At 35.4% G+C, this 20,309-nt stretch overlaps 1 protein-coding gene and 1 long non-coding RNA gene across 2 annotated transcripts in view; one reads left to right on the top strand and one right to left on the bottom strand.

Annotated features, from left to right (window-relative positions):
- Positions 1-19,677, bottom strand: part of LOC123529857 (dedicator of cytokinesis protein 3-like) — a 213,829-nt gene extending 194,152 nt beyond the window's left edge. Inside the window, exon 1 of the mRNA XM_053520723.1 lies at positions 19,528-19,677. Within this exon, the coding sequence (XP_053376698.1) occupies positions 19,528-19,573 (46 nt within the window). The 5' untranslated portion in view covers positions 19,574-19,677. The remainder of the gene's footprint in view (positions 1-19,527) is intronic.
- LOC128547824 (uncharacterized) lies at positions 773-7,377 on the top strand. Its single transcript, XR_008366669.1, has 3 exons — positions 773-943; positions 4,059-4,144; positions 5,313-7,377. It is a non-coding gene; the product is annotated as an uncharacterized LOC128547824 (long non-coding RNA).
- Positions 19,678-20,309: the final 632 nt, after the last annotated feature.

Genomic DNA, 20,309 nt, shown 5'->3' with positions numbered 1-20,309 from the left:
TGTATAATGGTGTCTGCTCCTTCACTATGTAATAACATTTATTCCTTGATTATGTAACAATGTCTACTTCTTGATTATGTAACATTTGCTCCTTGACTGTCTTACACTGTTTGCTACTTAACTATGCACTATAGTTTGCTACTTGACTGTCTAACACTGTTTGCTCCTTAACTATGCACTATAGTTTAATTATGTTACTAGGGAATCGATGCTACCGATTTTCGTCGCAAAGCGACGAAAATCGGGATCAAATCCCACTACGGTAACATACGAGGGTATCCAAACAACACATACTATCCAAATAAAAAAATATGGAGTTCCGGTTTAGACCATGGGCGTGCGACGACCCCGATGAAATTCGGGATATCACGGTCTTCGTTAATGTTAATAAGCGTCCGTCAGATCGGTAGGCGAAACGCAATATCCGCACAATAAGATGTCTGCGACCCGAAAGAATATTCAAAGTAAGCTGTTAATTTTGTTGCGTCAGAAGCTAATCAGCCGGTAACGTGACTACACTGATATAATTTGTGATACAAACATGCTTTATTCAATACAGAGTAGCATTTTTAAACGGCGACATTTTGAATATTTTTATATTTAGAGTGAGAGTGGATACAGTACTGTTACAGTACACTGGCGCCGACATTTTGAAAATTTGAGAAAACAAAAACATTCTCCAACGAGTTCTTCAGCTCGGGGAATGAGAGAATAGATCGATTCACCTTTGTGTCGCTTTTCAGATCGTATTTTAATTCCTTTCCGGTACTTTAGTTTCTTTGAACTTCTGTGTTACTCACGTATTGAATTTTTAAAATTAAGAAATCCGTGATTTTACGTGCAGGCATGACTGATAAATGGAATTATTTTACTTTTATATAGAATATGGACGGCACTCAAGTACAGCATGTGCATGGTTGGACCTGTTGACATTTTTAGAAACGTGAGTAACTAACTTTCCATTGTATAATAATAATGTAAACAAACACCCCACCCATAAAAAGCATAGAAATTCCTTATTGCTCAGCCTAAGAAATATAGGGAATCGGGTCGGCTTATAGAAAAAAATATAGATTTTAAACAGGCTGGTAACATTGCCCGATCGGGCTTTCGGCATAAAAACTAACATTTTTTGAAAAATAGTAACGATATTTCTTTCAAACTTGGTTCATATGACACAAATTAAAATAAAAATAACTTGGTTGCCTTCAGTTTTGGTAGAATTATTTCCCCTTTTCAGATTTTTATGACGCATAATTTTTGAATTCCAAAAAAATTATGTGTTAATGCATTACATTATGCTATTTGCGTTTGTTTCGTATATTCCACACTCATTTGACACCGTGCAAGTTGAGCTTATGATTCTGCCGATAAGCTGTGCTCAGCCTAAATAAAGGGAATCGGATCGGCTTATAGAAAAAAATAGAGATTTTAAACAGGCTGGTAACATTGCCCGATCGGGCTTTCGACATAAAAACTAACATTTTTTGAAAAATAGTAAAGATATTTCTTTCAAACTTGGTTCATATGACACAAATTAAAATAAAAATAACTTGGTTGCCTTCAGTTTTGGTAGAATTATTTCCCCTTTTCAGATTTTTATGACGCATAATTTTTGAAGTCCAAAAAAATTGTGTTAATGCATTACAATTTTATATTATACTATTTGCGTTTGTTTCGTATATTCCACACTCATTTGACACCATGCAAGTTGAGCTTATGATTCTGCCAATAAGCTGTGCTCAGCCTAAATATAGGGAATCGGATTGGCTTATAGAAAAAAATATAGATTTTAAACAGGCTGGTAACATTGCCCGATCTGGCTTTCGACATAAAAACTAACATTTTTTGAAAAATAGTAAAGATATTTATTTCAAACTTGGTTCATATGACACAAATTAAAATAAAAAGAACTTGGTTGCCCTCAGTTTTGGAAGAATTATTTCCCCTTTTCAGATTTTTATGACGCATAATTTTTGAAGTCCAAAAAAATTAAATGTTAATGCATTACATTAATCATTTCATTATGCTATTGGCGTTTGTTTCGTATATACCACACTCATTTGACACCGTGCAAATTGTCAACAGTCGGTATAGCGTTGATAATCGCAACTTGGCGCAGACATGCAATTCAGCTCGATCTTTCTTTGGAATATGTAATACTGTTTACATGTCGTACTGATACAACCACATTTTAAAATAAATCCGTATTGATATGGCCACATTTTAAGATTAAGTCATATCTGATCCCTAACAAATTCGTAATTACAAAAATACAGCCCTTATCTGGAGCTCTGAAGCATGCTCGATTAGTTGGTCAGAATTATGAAGGAATTGAATTCAAACTGTTCCATAAATGCAAGAGTTTAAGAGTTAGTCAGAACCATAATCATGCAGAAGATGTAATTACTTTCACAAATCACAGGGCTCAAATTTTGGACTCGCTAAATGCAAGTCAGTTTCATGGAATGCGAGTTAAGATAAAAATTTCACACAATTTATTTTGCAAATACAAATAATAGTCAAAATTGTTGCGGTTTTGGTTAATGTATGTAGATTCGCTTTCATTTGAGGATAACAGAAAACACAACATCTTTTTTAGCCTGGCTCCCTGGCTGCATGGTTATTTTTATATAAATACTGGAAACATTTTATAAGAAAATTTTACGCCTCTAAAAAAGCACAATTTTATCTGATGGCTGAACCTATGTTCGGAGCCAGGGGCAGTAAAAAACCTTAATGTAGAAACAATCTTCTGGAGTTACTTTCCTCTTAATGAAGAAAACTGATATATGTAAATAAGAACAAACATAGGGACAGTAGCCAGTCTACATCTTTTTTGGTTAGCCAATTTTTGTTGAATGGATTACTGATTATATTAAAAGAAATGTAGAGGTCTATCTTATAATTAAATCTAGAACGCAGGCTATCTTACTAATTCTTACATGTATACAGTTGAATCGGTATTTATAATATTAAGTACGAAAATTTGCCTTGCCGTAGTTTCAGCCAGTAGTTAAGTTACGCCATCAATGATGCGTTCCGAATTACTTTGAGGGTCATTTTGAGTTATAACGCACAAAATTGTATGCCAAGGAAAACCGTGCAAACAATATTGATGTTCTACCATGATTTTTTAGGATATTCTAACATTTTTAATTGAAAGTCTAAATTTGCAAGAGCAACAAGAAAAAAAAGCTACGTGCTAAAATTTGCAGTACGTTGGTCAAAAAAGTTAAATTTGAGCTCTGCAAATGCAAACTGAAGCCGCTCACATTACTTGTTGTTCCGATGCATTCAATTCCTGTTCTTCTAGGAATCCCCAGTCGATCATGTCCCAAACAATATGATGAAGTATTTTGAGGGTATGAGCTAGACCAGTTGTTTAATGGTTCAAAATTCAGCTTTAAGTTCAGGCATGTGAAATAATAATTTGGTGTCAGGCTTGGAAAATTTTCTATCTGGTTGCCAGAATGGGTTAGTTGAAATCTGAATTTTGTACACTGCACACATACTCAAATAAAGTTATATTTATACATTTATGAATCATGACCGTCACATACCAATAAACAATTGTAGCATTTTGTCGGCTCCTGTGTTCATACTAAACTGAGGAAGGCAGAACATATTCTTCTAGCTGCTTTACAAGTCTGTTTTTGCCTTTTAATGATATCGAGCAAAGTGAAGGTCATAGACCACCAAGTCAAAAAGGTACCTGGAATTCACTGGGTTAAAGTAATGTTTTGCTGTTCTGGCTGGTCAGTCGTGTAAACAAACTTATACTCATACAGTGACTTTTCTTTTTCAAAACTGAAATTTTTAACCGCATTTACTTTGTTTCATTGTACATTTTGACAAAATTTGCTACTGTTTTATTTTCATTAAAAAAGTTTTATTTCACAAATTTCTCCCGCCATGCCAATAATATAATTGGGGTCATTTTATTGGCATGAAAATTGAAAAACTGCAAAAACGATGTTAGCCCTTAGACCTTTGAAATTTCAAAACTGCTGGTTGTCCATGTTTTCTTAATTTGCTCACTTTTTCACTATTTTTAGGCATCTTGGTCTATTATACAGAGTATTGTTGTACTGCTCCAAAGTGCTTGTTGACAGACTGAAACCACTTGCTTGCAGCTCATAAGGTATTTCTATCTTTCTGTTTCTTTATTATATAGCTGCAGCTGTGGGCAGCAGTTTCAATCATTCAAAAAGCATGATAATTACTGTATACAAATTAGTATTTGTGTGGACAGATTTTTGCGATTGAGTCAGTGCACAGAATCAAATACCAAGGAACATTGGGCGTAAAAAAAATTGTCTGTTTCCTGTATCCTGACCTACCATAAATTTTTGGCCAGACCCTAAATGTTTTTATGGCCTTTGAGAACATTTTTTTTTCAACTTTTTGACAAAAAGTTGCAAAACTGCACTTTTTATGCTTTAAACATGGACAGTGATGTTATAAATCAACATACTAATGCTCTAGAGGCATAACACCCCTATTTGTATTTATTTTTTGACACAAAAATAATTTCCAAAAAGTCTCCCTAAAAATAATTTTAAAAAATCCAAAGAAAAAGTTTTTCCGACCTACCTACCCTAATTTTTTTTAGCATGTTACCGGAAACAAAGATTTTTTTTTAGGCCTTAGTAAAGACTCCCATTTCATTTTCTTGATGAAAAAACATTTCTGGACAAAACCATAAAAATTAATACATGTATGCAAATTTAAACAATTATTAGCTCGATCACATGTCACAGGGTGACAACATGAGTTGATGTTCGTCATGTGTCAACAATTTGTAAAAAATCTTCTTCAGAACCCTTGGGCAGATTTACACCAAACTTCACAGAATGATCATGGGGTGGTCCTCTTTCAAAATTACCCAAAGAATTTAATTCCATATAGAACTCACCGAAAAGAAAAACTTTGAAAATGATTTCTTGTCAGAAATTGTTAGCCGGCAGGGCTTTTCATCCTTATATGACAGAGGCCTATATTCGGCCACTTCCCAATCCAAAAATATTGCATTTTTTTCCCAGCATCCCAAAATGCAAGGTAACATTTCCCAAAAATCACATCAACAAATGGTTTAATTTTGTTTACAGCTTAGTATTACCGGAGGAAGCGGTTCTCAGATATTGATTTTTTAGTGAGCTTTTGTGATCGCGCTGCGTCCGTCGTCTGTGCGTGCGTCCGTAAACTTTTGCTTGTGACCACTCTAGCGGTCACATTTTTCATGGGATCTTTATGAAAGTTGGTTGGGGTCTCTTTTTATCAATTTACAATGTTTGATTTGTGTTTTACAGGTTTACTTCTTGAGAGCAGGCAGCTACAAAATGGAAGGTCAACAAATCCAGTATACTTGAAAAGCAAGAAAGAAACACCAGAAAATATGAAAAGACAGAAATACAAGGGAACTTGAATAAAAAAAACTTTTAAGGATAGGAATTCAGGATTTACTTGGAAACTAAATTTATTTTGAGAGCAGCAGTGATTGACTAAGCTCTGTTACTTTAAGAGATAATGTATTATCACATTGGTTTTGTTATTGTCGAGCCCGCCTGCGGAAGCGAAGACATAGTTGTCCAAATGTCTGTTCGGTGTATGTGCGTGCATGCGTCCGTCCGGATTTGTTTGTCCAGACCATAACTTGGACATGCATGGAGCAATCTTGTTTATATTTGGTATGAATGTTAACCTCAGTGAGACGGAGTGTCATGCACAAACCCCAGGTTCCTATCTCAAAGGCCAAGGTCACACTTACAGGTCAAAGGTCAAATTCAAAAATGACTTTGTCTGGAGCATTTCTTCTTCATGCATGGAGGGATTTTGATGTAACTTGGCACAATTGTTCACCATCATGAGATTGAGTGTGATGCGCAAGAACCAGGTCCCTAGGTCTAAGGTCAAGGTCACACTTAGAGGTCAAAGGATACAAGAATGACAACTTTGTCCGGAGTATTTCTTCTTCATGCATGGAGGGATTTTGATGTAACTTGGCACAAATGTTCACCACCATGAGACGGAGTGTCATGCGGAAGAACCAGTTCCCTAGGTCTAAGATCAAGGCCACACTTAGAGGTCAAAAGTCAGATACAAGAATGACTTTGTCTGGAGCATTTCTTTTTGGTGCATAGAGGGATTTTGATGTAACTTGGCACAATTGTTCATCATCATGCGACTGAGGGTCATGCATAAGATCCTAGAATTACTTCCCTTTGTTGTTACTATAAATAGCTTACATTTGTAACTTTATTATTACTGGTCATAGGGAAAAATCAAGACCACTTTTCTGTAGTACAACATGCATGTTACATCCAATTTTCAGGTGTATTTTGACCTATCTCTGGTGGTGCGGATTTTTGTGTGGACTTAGAATTTTTTTTATTTATTTATTTTTTTTTTTTAAATTTACTTTCCTTTGTTACTGTAAATAATTTATATTGTAACTTTTTGCAATCTCTTTTATTTGGCATAAATGTTTGCCTCAGTGAGACAAGGAGTGTCATGTACAACTCCCAGTCCTTTTGACAGCTGGCGGGCTCGACATATTGCCCATGGGCATCTAGTTCTCATAAAACATACTAAAGTTTCATTAATCTTATTTCAGATAATTGTTTTCTGGTTTATTTTGTAAAGAATGTCTACTACATTGTAATTAACTTAGTTACAGTAAAGTAATATTTTTCATGAGATTTTAAAGAGAATGTTCTGTTATACCCCCATGTAGTAAGATTGTCTGTCTTTCAGTTAGTAGGTTTTCATGGCTTCCAGATGATAACTCATGAAAAGCTTGACCGATTTAAATATTTTTTGGTACATAGTTACAGGTCAAGACGACTTTGGGGTCAGTAGGTCAAAGGTCAAGATAACTTGCAAACGCTTTGGCCTGGGATCTTAGCTTTTGCAACACAGGTGTAACATGATAAAATACAGGTTGTTTGAATTTGAGGTCAATAGATCAAAGGTCAAGGTCACAGTGACCTTGAACAGTTGAACCGTTTCCGAGTGATAACTTGAGACCTTGAGCCTAGGATGATAAAGTTTGGTACACAGGTGTCACATCATGAAATACAGGTAAAGTTTTACTTTGAGGTCAGTAGGTCAAGGTCACAATAAGGCAAAACAGTGAAATGTTTTTCAGATTATAACTTGAGAATGCTTGAGCCTAGGATCATGAAAATTGTTAGGGAGGTTGATTATGACCAGCAGGTGACCCCTAATGATGTTGAGGTCACAGGTCAAGGTCACACTGACCTTGTTCTTTAAAATAATGCACGGAGGGGCACCTGGGGTCTTCCTCCACCATTAAAACTGGAAAGTCGCCATATGACTATCTTGTGTCGGTGTGATGTTAAATTCAACAAAATAACGGTTCTTTAAAACAGTTTTTGGACAATAACTTCAGGATGCTTGGGATGAGAAACACAAAATTTAGTACAAGGATGGTCTTGACCAGCAGATTACCTGTATTGATTTAGAGTTCCAAAGGTCAGGATGACGGGGAACATTTAAACCTTTTCCATACAACAAGGTGAGCTTTTGTGATCGCCCTGTGTCCGATGTCCGTTCAGTCCGTCGTCAACAATTTGACTGTTGACACTCTAGAGGTCACAATTTTGACCTAATCTTTATGAAACTTGGTCAGAATGTTAACCTTAATAAAATATTGGACACATTTGATATTGGGTCATCTGGGATCAAAAACTAGGTCACAAAGTCAAATCAAAGGAAAAGCTGGTTAACACTGTAGAGGTCACAATTAAGACTATATCTTCATGAAACTTGGTCAGAATGTTTATCTTGATGATTTCAAGGTCCAGTCTGAATCTGGGTTATGTAGGGTCAAAAACTAGGTCACTAGGTCAAATCAAAGAAAAAACTAGTTAACACTGTAGAAGCCACATTTATGACCATATCTTAATGAAACTTGGTCAAAATGTTAATCTTAATGATCCATAGATCAGATTAAAATCTGACTTAAATGGGGTCAAAAACTAGGTCACCAGGTTAAATCAAGGGAATAGCTTGTTAACACTCTAGAGGTCACAATTTTGGCCCAATCTTAATGAAACTTGGTCAGAATGTTACTCTCAATAAAATATTGGAGGAGTTTGAAATTGGGTCATCTAGGGTCAAAAACTAGGTCACCAGGCCAAATCAAAGGAAAAGCTTGTTAACACTGTAGTGGCCACATTTATGACCATATCTTAATGAAACTTGGTCAGAATTTTAATCTTGATGATCTGTAGGCCAAGTTAAATCTGGGTCAGGTGGGATTAAAACCTAGGTCACTAGGTCAAATCAAAGGAAAAGCTTGTTTACACTCTAGAGGCCACATTTATGACTGCATCTTCATGAAACTTAAACAGAATGTTAATCTTGATGATCTTTAACTCAAGTTTGAATCTGGGTCATGTGGGGTCAAAAACTAGGTCATCAAGTCAAATCAAAGGAAAAGCTAGTTAATTCTTTAGAGGCTACATTTATGATCATATCTTAATGTAACTTGGTCAGAATGTTATCTTGATGATCTTTAGGTCAATATGTCAGGTGAGCGATACAGGGCCATCATGGCCCTCTTGTTTATTTGTTCTTGTTGTAAGAGAAATTGTACATTTTAGAATACAGATTACAGCAAGTCACATTTTCTTTATTTTGACAATACTTATTTCAAAGTCTGACAAAAGTATCCAGTACTGTTATTAAAAGTTGTTATTCACAGTTCAGCTCTATTTCTTGTATGGATAAAACAAATTATGTGATCTGTGATCATTATAAATGTGTATACAGATAAACCTTAAACATGTGAACATTTTATTCAATAAATAAAGTGTAATGCAAGTCTTTGTAATGTGTATATAAAAGCAAAATTAGGATTTGTTTTACGAGTAATTTCAGAATTACACTTAACACAAATAGAAAAAAATCAAGCCTGCACAAGAAGGCTAATATGTCTCCCTAGATTGAGCTCTTAACCTGCTGTGGTGCAAATAGATTGTTGATGTGTGTCTGTCTGTTAAGTCTTGTTAACAGTGAGTTGCAATCTGGTAACTTTTCAGTTTGTATGATTTTTAGCTCACCTGAGCACAGTGTGAGCTGATGTGATCACCTTAAGTCTGTCATTGTGCTTCTCAACAATTTGCCTGTTAACACCCTAGTAGGCAGTTTTTTATGCCCCCGAAGGGAGGCATATAGTTTTTGAACCGTCTGTCGGTCTGTCCGCAATTTTCGTGTCCGGTCCATATCTTTGTCATCGATGGATGGATTTTCAAATAACTTGGCATGAATGTGAACCACAGTAAGACGACGTGTCGCGCGCAAGACCCAGGTGCGTAGCTCAAATGTCAAGGTCACACTTAGACGTTAAAGGTCATTTTTCATGATAGTGCATTCGTGTCCGGTCCATATCTTTGTCATCCATGGATGGATTTTCAAATAACTTGGCATGAATGTGTACCACAGTAAGACGACGTGTCGCGCGCAAGACCCAGGTCCGTAGCTCAAAGGTCAAGGTCACACTTGGACGTTAAATGTCAGTTTTCATGATAGTGCATTCGTGTCCGGTCCATATCTTTGTCATCCATGGATGGATTTTCAAATAACTTGGCATGAATGTGTACCACAGTAAGACGACGTGTCATGCGCAAGACCCAGGTCCGTAGCTCAAAGGTCAAGTTCACACTTAGACGTTAAAGGTCATATTTCATGATAGTGCATTGATGGGCGTGTCCGGTCCATATCTTTGTCATTCATGCATGGATTTTAAAATTATTGGGCATGAATGTGTACCACAGTAAGACGACGTGTCGCGCGCAAGACCCAGGTCCGTAGGTCAAAGGTCCTAAACTCTAACATCGGCCATAACTATTCATTCAAAGTGCCATCGGGGGCATGTGTCATCCTATGGAGACAGCTCTTGTTTTAAATGTTAAAGGGATGAGTTGAAGTCTGATCGATTCCCGATTGAGGCAGTGCCTTATTTCATATTATGTCTGCTCCTTAGCTATGTACTAATGTTTGCTCCTTGATTATGTAATAATATAAGTTGCTTGATTATGTACTAATGTTTGCTCCTTAACTGTCTAACACCCTTTGCTCCTAAACTATGCACTATAGTTTGATTATGTAACACTATATGTTTCTTAACTATGTACTAATGTTTGCTCCTTGATTATGTACTAATGTTTGCTCCTTGACTGTATAACACTGTTAAACTTTGCTCCATAACTATCATGTTACACTAATGCCACTTAGCCCAAAATGGCTGCCGTTTCATTTCATGGACTGTCAAATGACAACATAATTTTTGTTTGTAATTGTATTTTCAAAATTCTTTCACCAGCCTAAATGTTTCAACAATAACTGTTGCCAAACATTACATATTTGCCTTTAAATGGTCACCATTCCTATCATTTTGAATTCTAACAATGTGACTGATTTTTTTTCACAATTCTATTTAATTCAAAATCATTAAATTAATAAAAATGCATATTCAGAGATAAAAGCAGTAACTTTGTATCAGAAAAGACTATAAATACCAATTTCTGTGTAATGTTTTTAAGTGAAAAGTCTGGTCAAAGTTACTTATTCATGACATCAATACTGGTTAGAGTAGTGGCATCTGGGGTTTTTAAGAGAAAAAAAACATGAATGACTGAAAACATATTTAAATTGCATATATATAAATCTATATAAAATAGATAAAATAACTCCTTGAAATCAATGTTCAGCTGTAAACATGCAGAAAGGGCATATCTGGTTTAAAGCACATCTCTGCATTGGAACCTGAAATTTTTCCCCGTCACATCAGGCTAAAATTGTCACACAGAAGAAACAGATGCAAAGGAAACTTTGTAATATCTGTTCAACTTTATTTGCTGTTACTTCTTTTTTAGATTTCTTTAGTTCATCCCAAAATGCAAAACAATAATTCCAAAGTCACGGATATTAAGCATGCTTTTAAATAAATTTTAGCCAAATGCTTTCACTTTGTAATTCACTGCAACAAAAATGTACCCAATTCCACTTTTGTAAGCCATTATAAAGCTAAACTTCTGTTAAAAATGGTGTTACACATCATGTAATATTAAAGATATTACTATAATATTATCATGATACACCTATATCATGTTACACACAAACTGATGGACAAATGTAGTGAATACACATAGACAAAATTAACATATCTTCCAATATGAGCCGTGCCAAGAGAAAACCAACATAGTGGCTTTGCGACCAGCATGGATCCAGACAAGGTCAGGATCCATGCTGTTCGCTAATGGTTTCTCTAATTGCTATAGGCTTTGAAAGCGAACAGCATGGATTCTGACCAGACTGCGCAGATGCGCAGGCTGGTCTGGATCCATGCTGGTCGCAAAGCCACTATGTTGGTTTTCGCTTGGGTTGGCTCATATTGAGAAATACTGTTATTTTGAGAGTAAGGTAGTTCTGCACGTTTGATAAACCGGAAGTCATGGCGTAATGTCATTTATCTGGAAAACGTAGAATAATGCCTGGATTCGGCGTACGGAAACGAAAATCAGTTTATGAATTAATGCAGGGTTCCCGCTGTCAGTCGCCAATGGCGCCAAATGCGACAAAATATAAATTCTGGCGCTAAAAATCTTCAATTGGCGAATTTCATTAGCACGTTTAAGATAATCATTGATCTGATCTTCTGATCTTTCTCAATGACGCAATAACGGATTATCCGATATTTAACACTACACGAAGACAATACACAACGTGTCAATATCGATTTACACCTCGGGGCATAATTTAAAACTTCGCCGAGTCACTAGAGCGTTCCTCCACGCAAGAACGATTATCAGTCAATCTGATTCGCCAAATTTAGCCCCGCCTACTTACACGAAAGCAAATGAAACGAAATATTAGCTGCGTGCTTCGTCTAATGCACCACCTTTTTTATGATGCAAAAAACGCGAGATAAATATACAGGTAATTTTAATAAGGATCCGATTCACCGAAGTAATTGAGACCGAGAAAATGCTGGAAATAATGACACGTCAAAGCGCGATCAAAAGATACACATATTCTTCAATCGTAAATCGATAAATTTTGCACAAGCGTTGTTAAATAAATCTACGCGGTTGTATAATTTCAATCGGAGAATTTTTGAGATACAAATGAACTAAAGCAGTTCTTTTACGTGCCCAACGTAAAGCATTGATACACGGGGATAATTTTAAGAAGCTCAACCCCAGAGCTTCAAAACAAAGTGCTAATAATACCTGTAGGCGGTATTTTCGCTATACTAGAAATTTAGTTATATATATAATGAAACTTAAGCATTTTAAAAAGCTTTTCAAAAGTTATAAAATAATATAAAACAACACTGTTTTTGATAAATGACCTAAATTAATTTTGAAATAAAAAGTTAAAAGAATAAAGAGATAAATATTCATATTTTAAAAACATCTATTTAGTGAAAATGACCATTAAAGGGAGATAATTAAAAATGGCAAACTATATAAAGGAATAATTTTATAGATTGAGCAATTACTTTTGTTTAGAAAATGTTCTTGAAAATGGTTGAGAAGATTAAAAACTTTTTTTGATTCAATGTGATATTAGGATAAATATTCATGTTTTAAAAACATCTATTTAGTGAAAATGACCCTTAAAGGGAGATAATTAAAAATGGCAAACTATATAAAGGGATAATTTCATAGATTGAGCAATTACTTTTGTTTAGAAAATGTTCTTGAAAATGGTTGAGAAGATTAAAAACTATTTTTGATTTAAGGCTAAAAAAAAAATATGTGTGGTTCAGGTAACCCGACCGACCCTATTTTTTCATCGCCGACCCTAACACTTTTTTTTATAGTTTTTTGTGGTTTTTAACCTGGTACAAAAAATATTGAGTACGAAAATATACGAATCAATGCAAGTGTCTTATCGATTACGATTTCAACATGGCAGCAGCAAGTGTTCTCGCCGTGACAGTGGAAAAATGTATTCACGGCGGCCAGAAACGCTTTATGAAGGCAATGCTTCACTCGTCCCTCGTCGGAGATGTATTTATGGAAATTCATAATCAATCAGACAACTCGAAAACTGGCGGTTTGGTGTGTTTTGCAAGCCGGGAATTGCATGACAAAAACCCGTTCGAGGTACGAACGATTAAATTTGCAACATTTTTTATGCATAAATGTATTTATATTAAAGCACATGGACAGTTTTATTTGATATATTTCAATGTCGGTTTTAACACTCGGATGTGTCTTTGTTCAATTCTGCTTGGATGAGATGGGGAGCCACTTAGAATTGCATATATTGTTAAGATGCTTTCCATGTGCATATCTCACAGAATTGTGACCAACTATGTCTGTACCAACTGGTGTCGAAGGGAAAAAAAAAAAAAAAAAAAAAAAAAAAAAGCCTACCTACCTACCCTATTTTTTTTACCAATGTTACCTGAACCACACATATTTTTTTTTTTAGCCTAATGTGATATTAGGATAGACTGGTTCAAGAGCAAATTGCATGGTTACTGTAAAGAATCAAATGAAAAAGAGATTGAAAAAGAAAATGGTATGTCGCCCATCACAGACTATTGGCTCCAACTTGAGAGCCACTGGCGCAAACTTTTACTGATTGGCGAATTTGTTGGCGCAAAGTGAAATTGACCCAGAGGAAACCCTGTTAATGGCAACCAGTGATTAAATTTATTAAAATGGCACTGACACTATTCTATCTAAAGTTAGAATATGATATCAAAACATCTTACACTTTAAATAATTCAAAATAATGTCTTAAAATTTGCTTGAAATAAGCTGTTCACTTTTATCATAGCCAAATATCTCAAAAATAAGCACATGGACCTATACATTTTATTTCACCATATTATAGGTCATATATTTATTTACGGCTGTGAGCTTTTCCTTTGATTTGACCCTGTGACCTAGTTTTTGACCCCGGATGACCCATTATCAAACTTGTCCAAGACTTTATTGAGAGTAACATTCTGGCCAAGTTTCATTAAGATTGGGCCCAAATAGTGACCTCTGGAGTGTTATCAAGCTTTTCATTTGATTTGACCTGCTGACCTAGTTTCTGACCCCAGATGACCCAATATCGAATTCGTCCAAGATTTTATTGAGGGTAACATTCTGACCAAGTTTCATTAAGATTGGGCCCAAATTGTGACCTCTAGTGTTAACAAGCTTTTCCTTTGATTTGACCTGGTGACCTAGTTTTTGACCCCAGATGACCCAAAATTGAACTCGTCCAAGATTTTATTAAGGGTAACATTCTGACCAAGTTTCATTAAGATTGGGCCCAAATTGTGACCTCTAGTGTTAACAAGCTTTTCCTTTGATTTGACCTTGTGACCTAGTTTTTGACCCCAGATGACCCAATATCGAACTCGTCCAAGATTTTATTGAGGGTAACATTCTGACCAAGTTTCATTAAGATTAGGCCAAAATTGTGACCTCTAGAGCGTTAACAGTCAAATTGTTGATGACGCCGACGCCGACGGACACAGGGCGATCACAAAAGCTCACCTTGAGCACTTTGTGCTCAGGTGAGCTAAAAATCAAGCCCTCAACCCTATCTTTTTTATTTGCTGAATTTTTTTAGTATATTCTGAAGTTTTGAAAAATCAGAGTTTAATCAAATTCTACATTGTAGACAAAATTTCGATCCTAACGTGCAGAACTACCTTAAGAGTAAAATTTCTGAGTCAGATTTCTTTATTGAAATTTACTGGGCATAACATGTTTTACTGTGTGTTTAAGTACATTCTTTGGTTTACAAAATCCTAGCTATTAAAATATGGGTTTTCACTTGTATTATGTAAAATTTGATATACCTGTGCAATATACTGGCAGCAATCAATTTAAGTCTACACGCAAAGAAGGAAGTTTTAAATACACCAAAGTATTAAAAATACATGATAACTCTGTGACAATTATATAACTCATAATCATTTTATCCCAAAACTTTAAAGAATTTCAAAGATCTAACAGCCTAACAGAGATAAAGGTTATATTTATCATGATAAATGACTATCAAACTTCAGAAGTGTTTAAGCTTTTCTTCCTCTTTTAATACTTGAAAGTCAACTTCATTAAAGGGACTTTCCATAAAACTATAAAATTTAATTACTGAGAAACACTGTTCTACTTGTATGTGGTCAGCGAAAGTTGTTAAAATTGGCATACTTTCAAAGATCCACAGATCTATTTAACCCTTTGTCATGTATTTGCAGAATATATTTTAAATATTTGTTTTCTCAGAAACTATATTCCAGGTGATTGCAAAGTATTTGCATCTGACTTCTGCAAACAGTCTGCAAAATGTACCACAATGAAGCAAAGGGTTTGCAAATAAACACTTAGATAAATTACAGACTGCAAAGGTTTTGCAAACAAATACTTTATTAAATTAGCAGACAGCAAAGCATCTGCAACCAAACACTTAGCTCATTTTGTACACAAATGAAGGAGCAAAGCATTTGCAAATAATTAACACAGATGAATTTCCTTTCCTGATAGACTCTAGGTACAGGAAGTAATTAAACATTCTGTTTTCTGATTGGTCTATATTCAGATGGCAGGATTTTTGAAAATGTTGTGAGGAAATGTTTACACATCATGTAGTAGAAATATTTTGGTGATGCAAACATTTGTGTTAACCCTTACCATGCTAAATTTCTAAAATGGACTGGTCTATCATTCAATTTGGGCAGTACCATTCATTATTCAAGGGGTGTTCACTTAAAATTTACTGACTGAACAGCAAACAGTGCAGACCATGATTAGCCTGCACGGATGTGCAGGCTGATCTTGGTCTGCACTGGTCGCAAAGGTAGAAACACTTGCCACCAGCAGGCTAAAGGTTAATTAAACAGATCATTATATTCTGATTATTTTTTCTGGATATAATCTTTGTTGATTAAGGATAATGCAGTACCAAGTTAATATTAAGCAATAAGACTTCCAAGAACCAGAGAATTGCAGCATGTGATCTTGATCTTGGAAAGGTAATGTTAAACAACTTTAATGTTAAACGCTTTGTACAGAAGCAATTGTTGAAACTTACATACATGTGATCACTACAATCATTAATTTTTAATAGTTATTTAAACTGCAAATGGTTTTGTGACTTCACATCTGTTTTTCAGATATTAAACAAAGTTTTTTCTTTGAACCTCAGAAATTCATTTCTTGCTATTTGTTACGTATTTGCAAATACTTTGCATATTATTTGCATGTAAGTTGCAAATACTTTGCTATCACTTTGCAATGTATTTGCCAAAGTTGCAGCTGCGAATTGTAAATTGTTTGCAAAGTATTTGCATTCTGTGTATGTAGTGTATGTTTGCAAAAGCTTTGCAAAATAGTTGCAGGTTTCGTTCCATTTCTACTCATCTGTGGAATATATTCAGCAATCATGTGCTGCAACTGTTCTGCAAAGGTTATGGCAAATATTTGGCAAAGATAAAAAGTATATTCTGCAAAGGCCCTGCTTTTGCATGGGGAACCACTAACTGTTGTCCACAACACTTGTGAATATAAAAGTAGTACAGTTAACCTCAGCTCATGCGCAGACATATGAGCCGTGCCATGAGAAAACCAACATAGTGGCTTTGCGACCAGCATGGATCCTGACCAGCCTGCGCATCCGCGCAGTCTGGTCAGGATCCATGCTGTTCGCTAACAGTTTCTCCAATTCCAATAGGCTTTAAAAGCGAACAGCATGGATCCTGACCAGACTGCGCGGATGCGCAGGCTGGTCTGGATCCATGCTGGTCGCACACCCACTATGTTGGTTTTCCCATGGCACGGCTCATATATTTCCAGATGCATACCAAGTGCTCAAGGTGAGCTATTGTGACCGGTCATTGTCAGGCATGCGTTGTCCGTCATCAGTCGTCCCTCAACATTTGCCTTGTGAACACTCTAGAGGCCACAGTTGTGACCCAATCTTTATGAGACTTTGTCAGAATGTTAGTCTGGATGATCTCTAGGTCAAGTTTGAAACTGGGTCATGTGGGTTCAAAAACTAGGTCAGTATGCAAGGCTAAAGGAAAAGCTTGTGGACACTCTAGAGGCCACAGTTGTGACCCAATCTTTATGAAACTTAGTCAGAATGTTTGTCTTGATGATCTCTAGGTAAAGTTTGAAACTTAGGGTCATGTGGGGTCAAAAACTAGGTCAGTAGGCCAGATCAAAGGAAAAGCTTGTGAAAACTTTAGAGGCCATAGTTGTGACTTAATCTTTATGAAACTTGGTCAGAATTTTTGCCTTGATGACCTCTAAGTCATGTCTGAATCTGGGTTATACGGGGTCAAAAACTCGGTTACATCGTCAAATCAAAGGAAAAGCTTGTGAATGATATGCATGGCCTGGCACAGTTCTATAAATAGCACATAAAAACTTCTAGTGATCTAGTGAAATCCACTCGAGCTGAATATAGCATCCCAGATCTAGCTACTACTATAATATCCTTTTTTTATTTCAGACATGATTTACTGTATGCTGGATCCTAGTCAAACTTGCTGTATATTATGTAATTACCTTGTGAGTTGATAATTATCAAGCCTAGCTGTTCCGCATGAACATTGCAGAAAACAGCTATTCAATAAATGTGCCCCAGCTATGTAGCAGGACAGTGCAATTCATTGTGTTCCTTGTTATTTATGTTTCAGGGAAAATGTTTACGTAAACAATACAACACATTATGGAAAATGAACCACTGAAATTCAAGTTTTATGTGAACATTTTTTAAATTTTATTTTGTTTTTCATTAGCAATAATTCTGAAGATGAAAACACAGATTTTCCAATGAAATGTGGAAAATGTGTTGTTACTTTAAGGAGTCTGGGGAAAAAATCACATCATTTTTTCTCAATTTTGAAGGAAGAGTGTCAGTGCCTTTTGGAGGGGTACTTTTGCCCAAAAATGAGTTGTTTTTTTACTGGCATAGTCCCAATCTCAAAGCTGACATGGGGAAATGGGAGGCCAGCCAGGTAAACCAACCAAGATTCTTTTTGTGTGTGTGGTTTTTTGTTTGTTTTTGTGTTGTTTTTTTGGGGGGGAGGGAAGGGAGGGGGCAAAGCATATACTGCCCCCACCCCCACTGTCAAATTGGGGGCTCAGCCCCACTGGCCCTTATGATTATATTTTAGTAAGAAATGTTACATTCGAGAAGTAACTGAATGACTTAACTGATCATACTGTCTTAAGTTTCAAATATTTCGGTTTATGTCAGTGTGTTATGTAGTGCTCTTAGTCTAAATAATGAGACCTCGGGTAGACTGATCTTACATTCTGGTATTTCACTTTGGATATTGACCAGTCAAACAAATATAACTATATTCAACTCTTGAGTACAATTATTTGGACTAGTACTGCTTCTACTTCTATGGGTTACTCCCCAACAATCAACAAAGATTATGACTGGGAGGTGCTAGTCAGGGAAACAGTGTTAGTCTAAAATAAAATAGTTAGGAGCATTAGTTAAAAGATAATAAGATAAAAGAAGAGTGCAAACTTAAAATTAAAATGGGGATAACACACTAGAGATTGACTGCTCTATATTTTAACACGAATACTAGTCTTGGCTGAAAAATGTCAGGAAATATAGTAGTTTTAGAGTGTTCATTTTTCCAGAATGAGAAAAAAACAACTTTTTTTTCAGCTGGGGAATGACTCTGTTTAAGAAGGAAGAATTTAAAATCTGTGATAAGCCATAATAAATCATAATGGTCTGTCATAAACTAAATGCAAAGAATACACATAAATGGGCCTGAACTCCTACTCAGCGATTTTTTCCTTCTTTATAAAGTACCCCTAAAAGGACCTTCCAATTGAAAAATGTAACGTTTTTTCCCAATTATCATCCAAAAATTCCCCAAATGACCAAATTAAGTTTGCATTTTGATGATTGCAGAAGGAAAACTTAGTTAACATTGACATTCACCATGATTTAACCATTTAAACTGTTTGTTTGATGTTATTTACATGGAATTAAAGGAAGAAGCATTCTAAATGATGTTATTAATTAACTATAAAAATTCCCAATCTCAGTAAAAACCTGCTATTTTTCCCAATTTATCCAGTACCGGATCATTTCCCAAAAGGGAAAAAAAAATCACTACCTACTGGTCGGAGACAGTTTTGTCTAAAAGTTTTGATGTGTACCTCTAGTCTCTTGAATCAGATTCTACACCCATAGTCACTTCCTATCTTTATTATAATTAACTAAAGAGGTTCTATTATATACACATAGACTATGTATTTTTCCTTCATTGCCCATAATAGTTGATCTTATTGATCATTACTACATATAGGAAGTGTTATTCAAATAAATGGCAAATCAATAACTTGATAACACTAAAGAACGATGAAAAAAAAAATGTCAAGATGCATGATTTACGTCGAACACTAGGATATCCTACCAATTGAATTAATGAATTATATCGCGAAAACAAATGTCACAGAGATAAATTAAGTGTGTTCATGCAAACAAAGGATTCAGAACACTTACCAACACCATATTTCTTTTTAGATGGTTTCCAAATGGTATTATCCATAGTTGTAATTACATGTTACATCTCAATAATATAATATTTTAACAAAAATTTCACTTCCTCTTTCAAATGTCAATTTCTTGCCGTTCTTGTTTTGATCACGTGACTTTGTTAGGCCTCATACCACTAACTTTAGGTTAAACTCTACTATTAAAGTTAGTCTTTTCCACTGATCTGTCTTATCAAAATTCAATACAGATAATATGTAGTATAAACACGTGGAAGAGTCTATACTACAAGTCTTCTTCTACTTGTTCTTCATAAAATTAAGAATGAAGTGTTTTATGAATATTTTAGTAATCTGAATGTGAATAATGGAATAATGAGTGTGATGAAGATAATTTTGATACAAATGTTCCATAATATAATGAAGCACTGAACACTGCATTACTGAAAGTGAAATAGTGAAAGCTATTGTTAAGTCAAGAAATAATAAAACTTCTTCTGGATTTGGGACAATCACATAAACAGGTCAACCAAGAAAGCTAACCAAACCCTACAGCAGTTCAATGCTGCAGTTTGCAGCCTTGAACATGCCTCGCCCTAGTTATCCTGCAAACTCAAGTTTTATCATTTTATATCACCAAAGTTTTTTTTTTAGTTTCTTCCGCTCTAAATTTTTATCACTATATTCTTTCTCTTTTGGATTTTGATGCGCAAAACGTCTACGTTCCCGCAGGAAGGTCTAGGTTCCCGCAAGGGGTTGGACTTCAACGAAAGATAGATAGATAGATAATTT

The sequence above is a fragment of the Mercenaria mercenaria genome, chromosome 13, assembly GCF_021730395.1.
Source record: "Mercenaria mercenaria strain notata chromosome 13, MADL_Memer_1, whole genome shotgun sequence".
Lineage (NCBI taxonomy): Eukaryota > Metazoa > Mollusca > Bivalvia > Venerida > Veneridae > Mercenaria > Mercenaria mercenaria.
The sequence above is the reverse complement of the archived record's forward strand: the minus strand, read 5'-3'. Positions and strand labels throughout refer to the sequence as shown.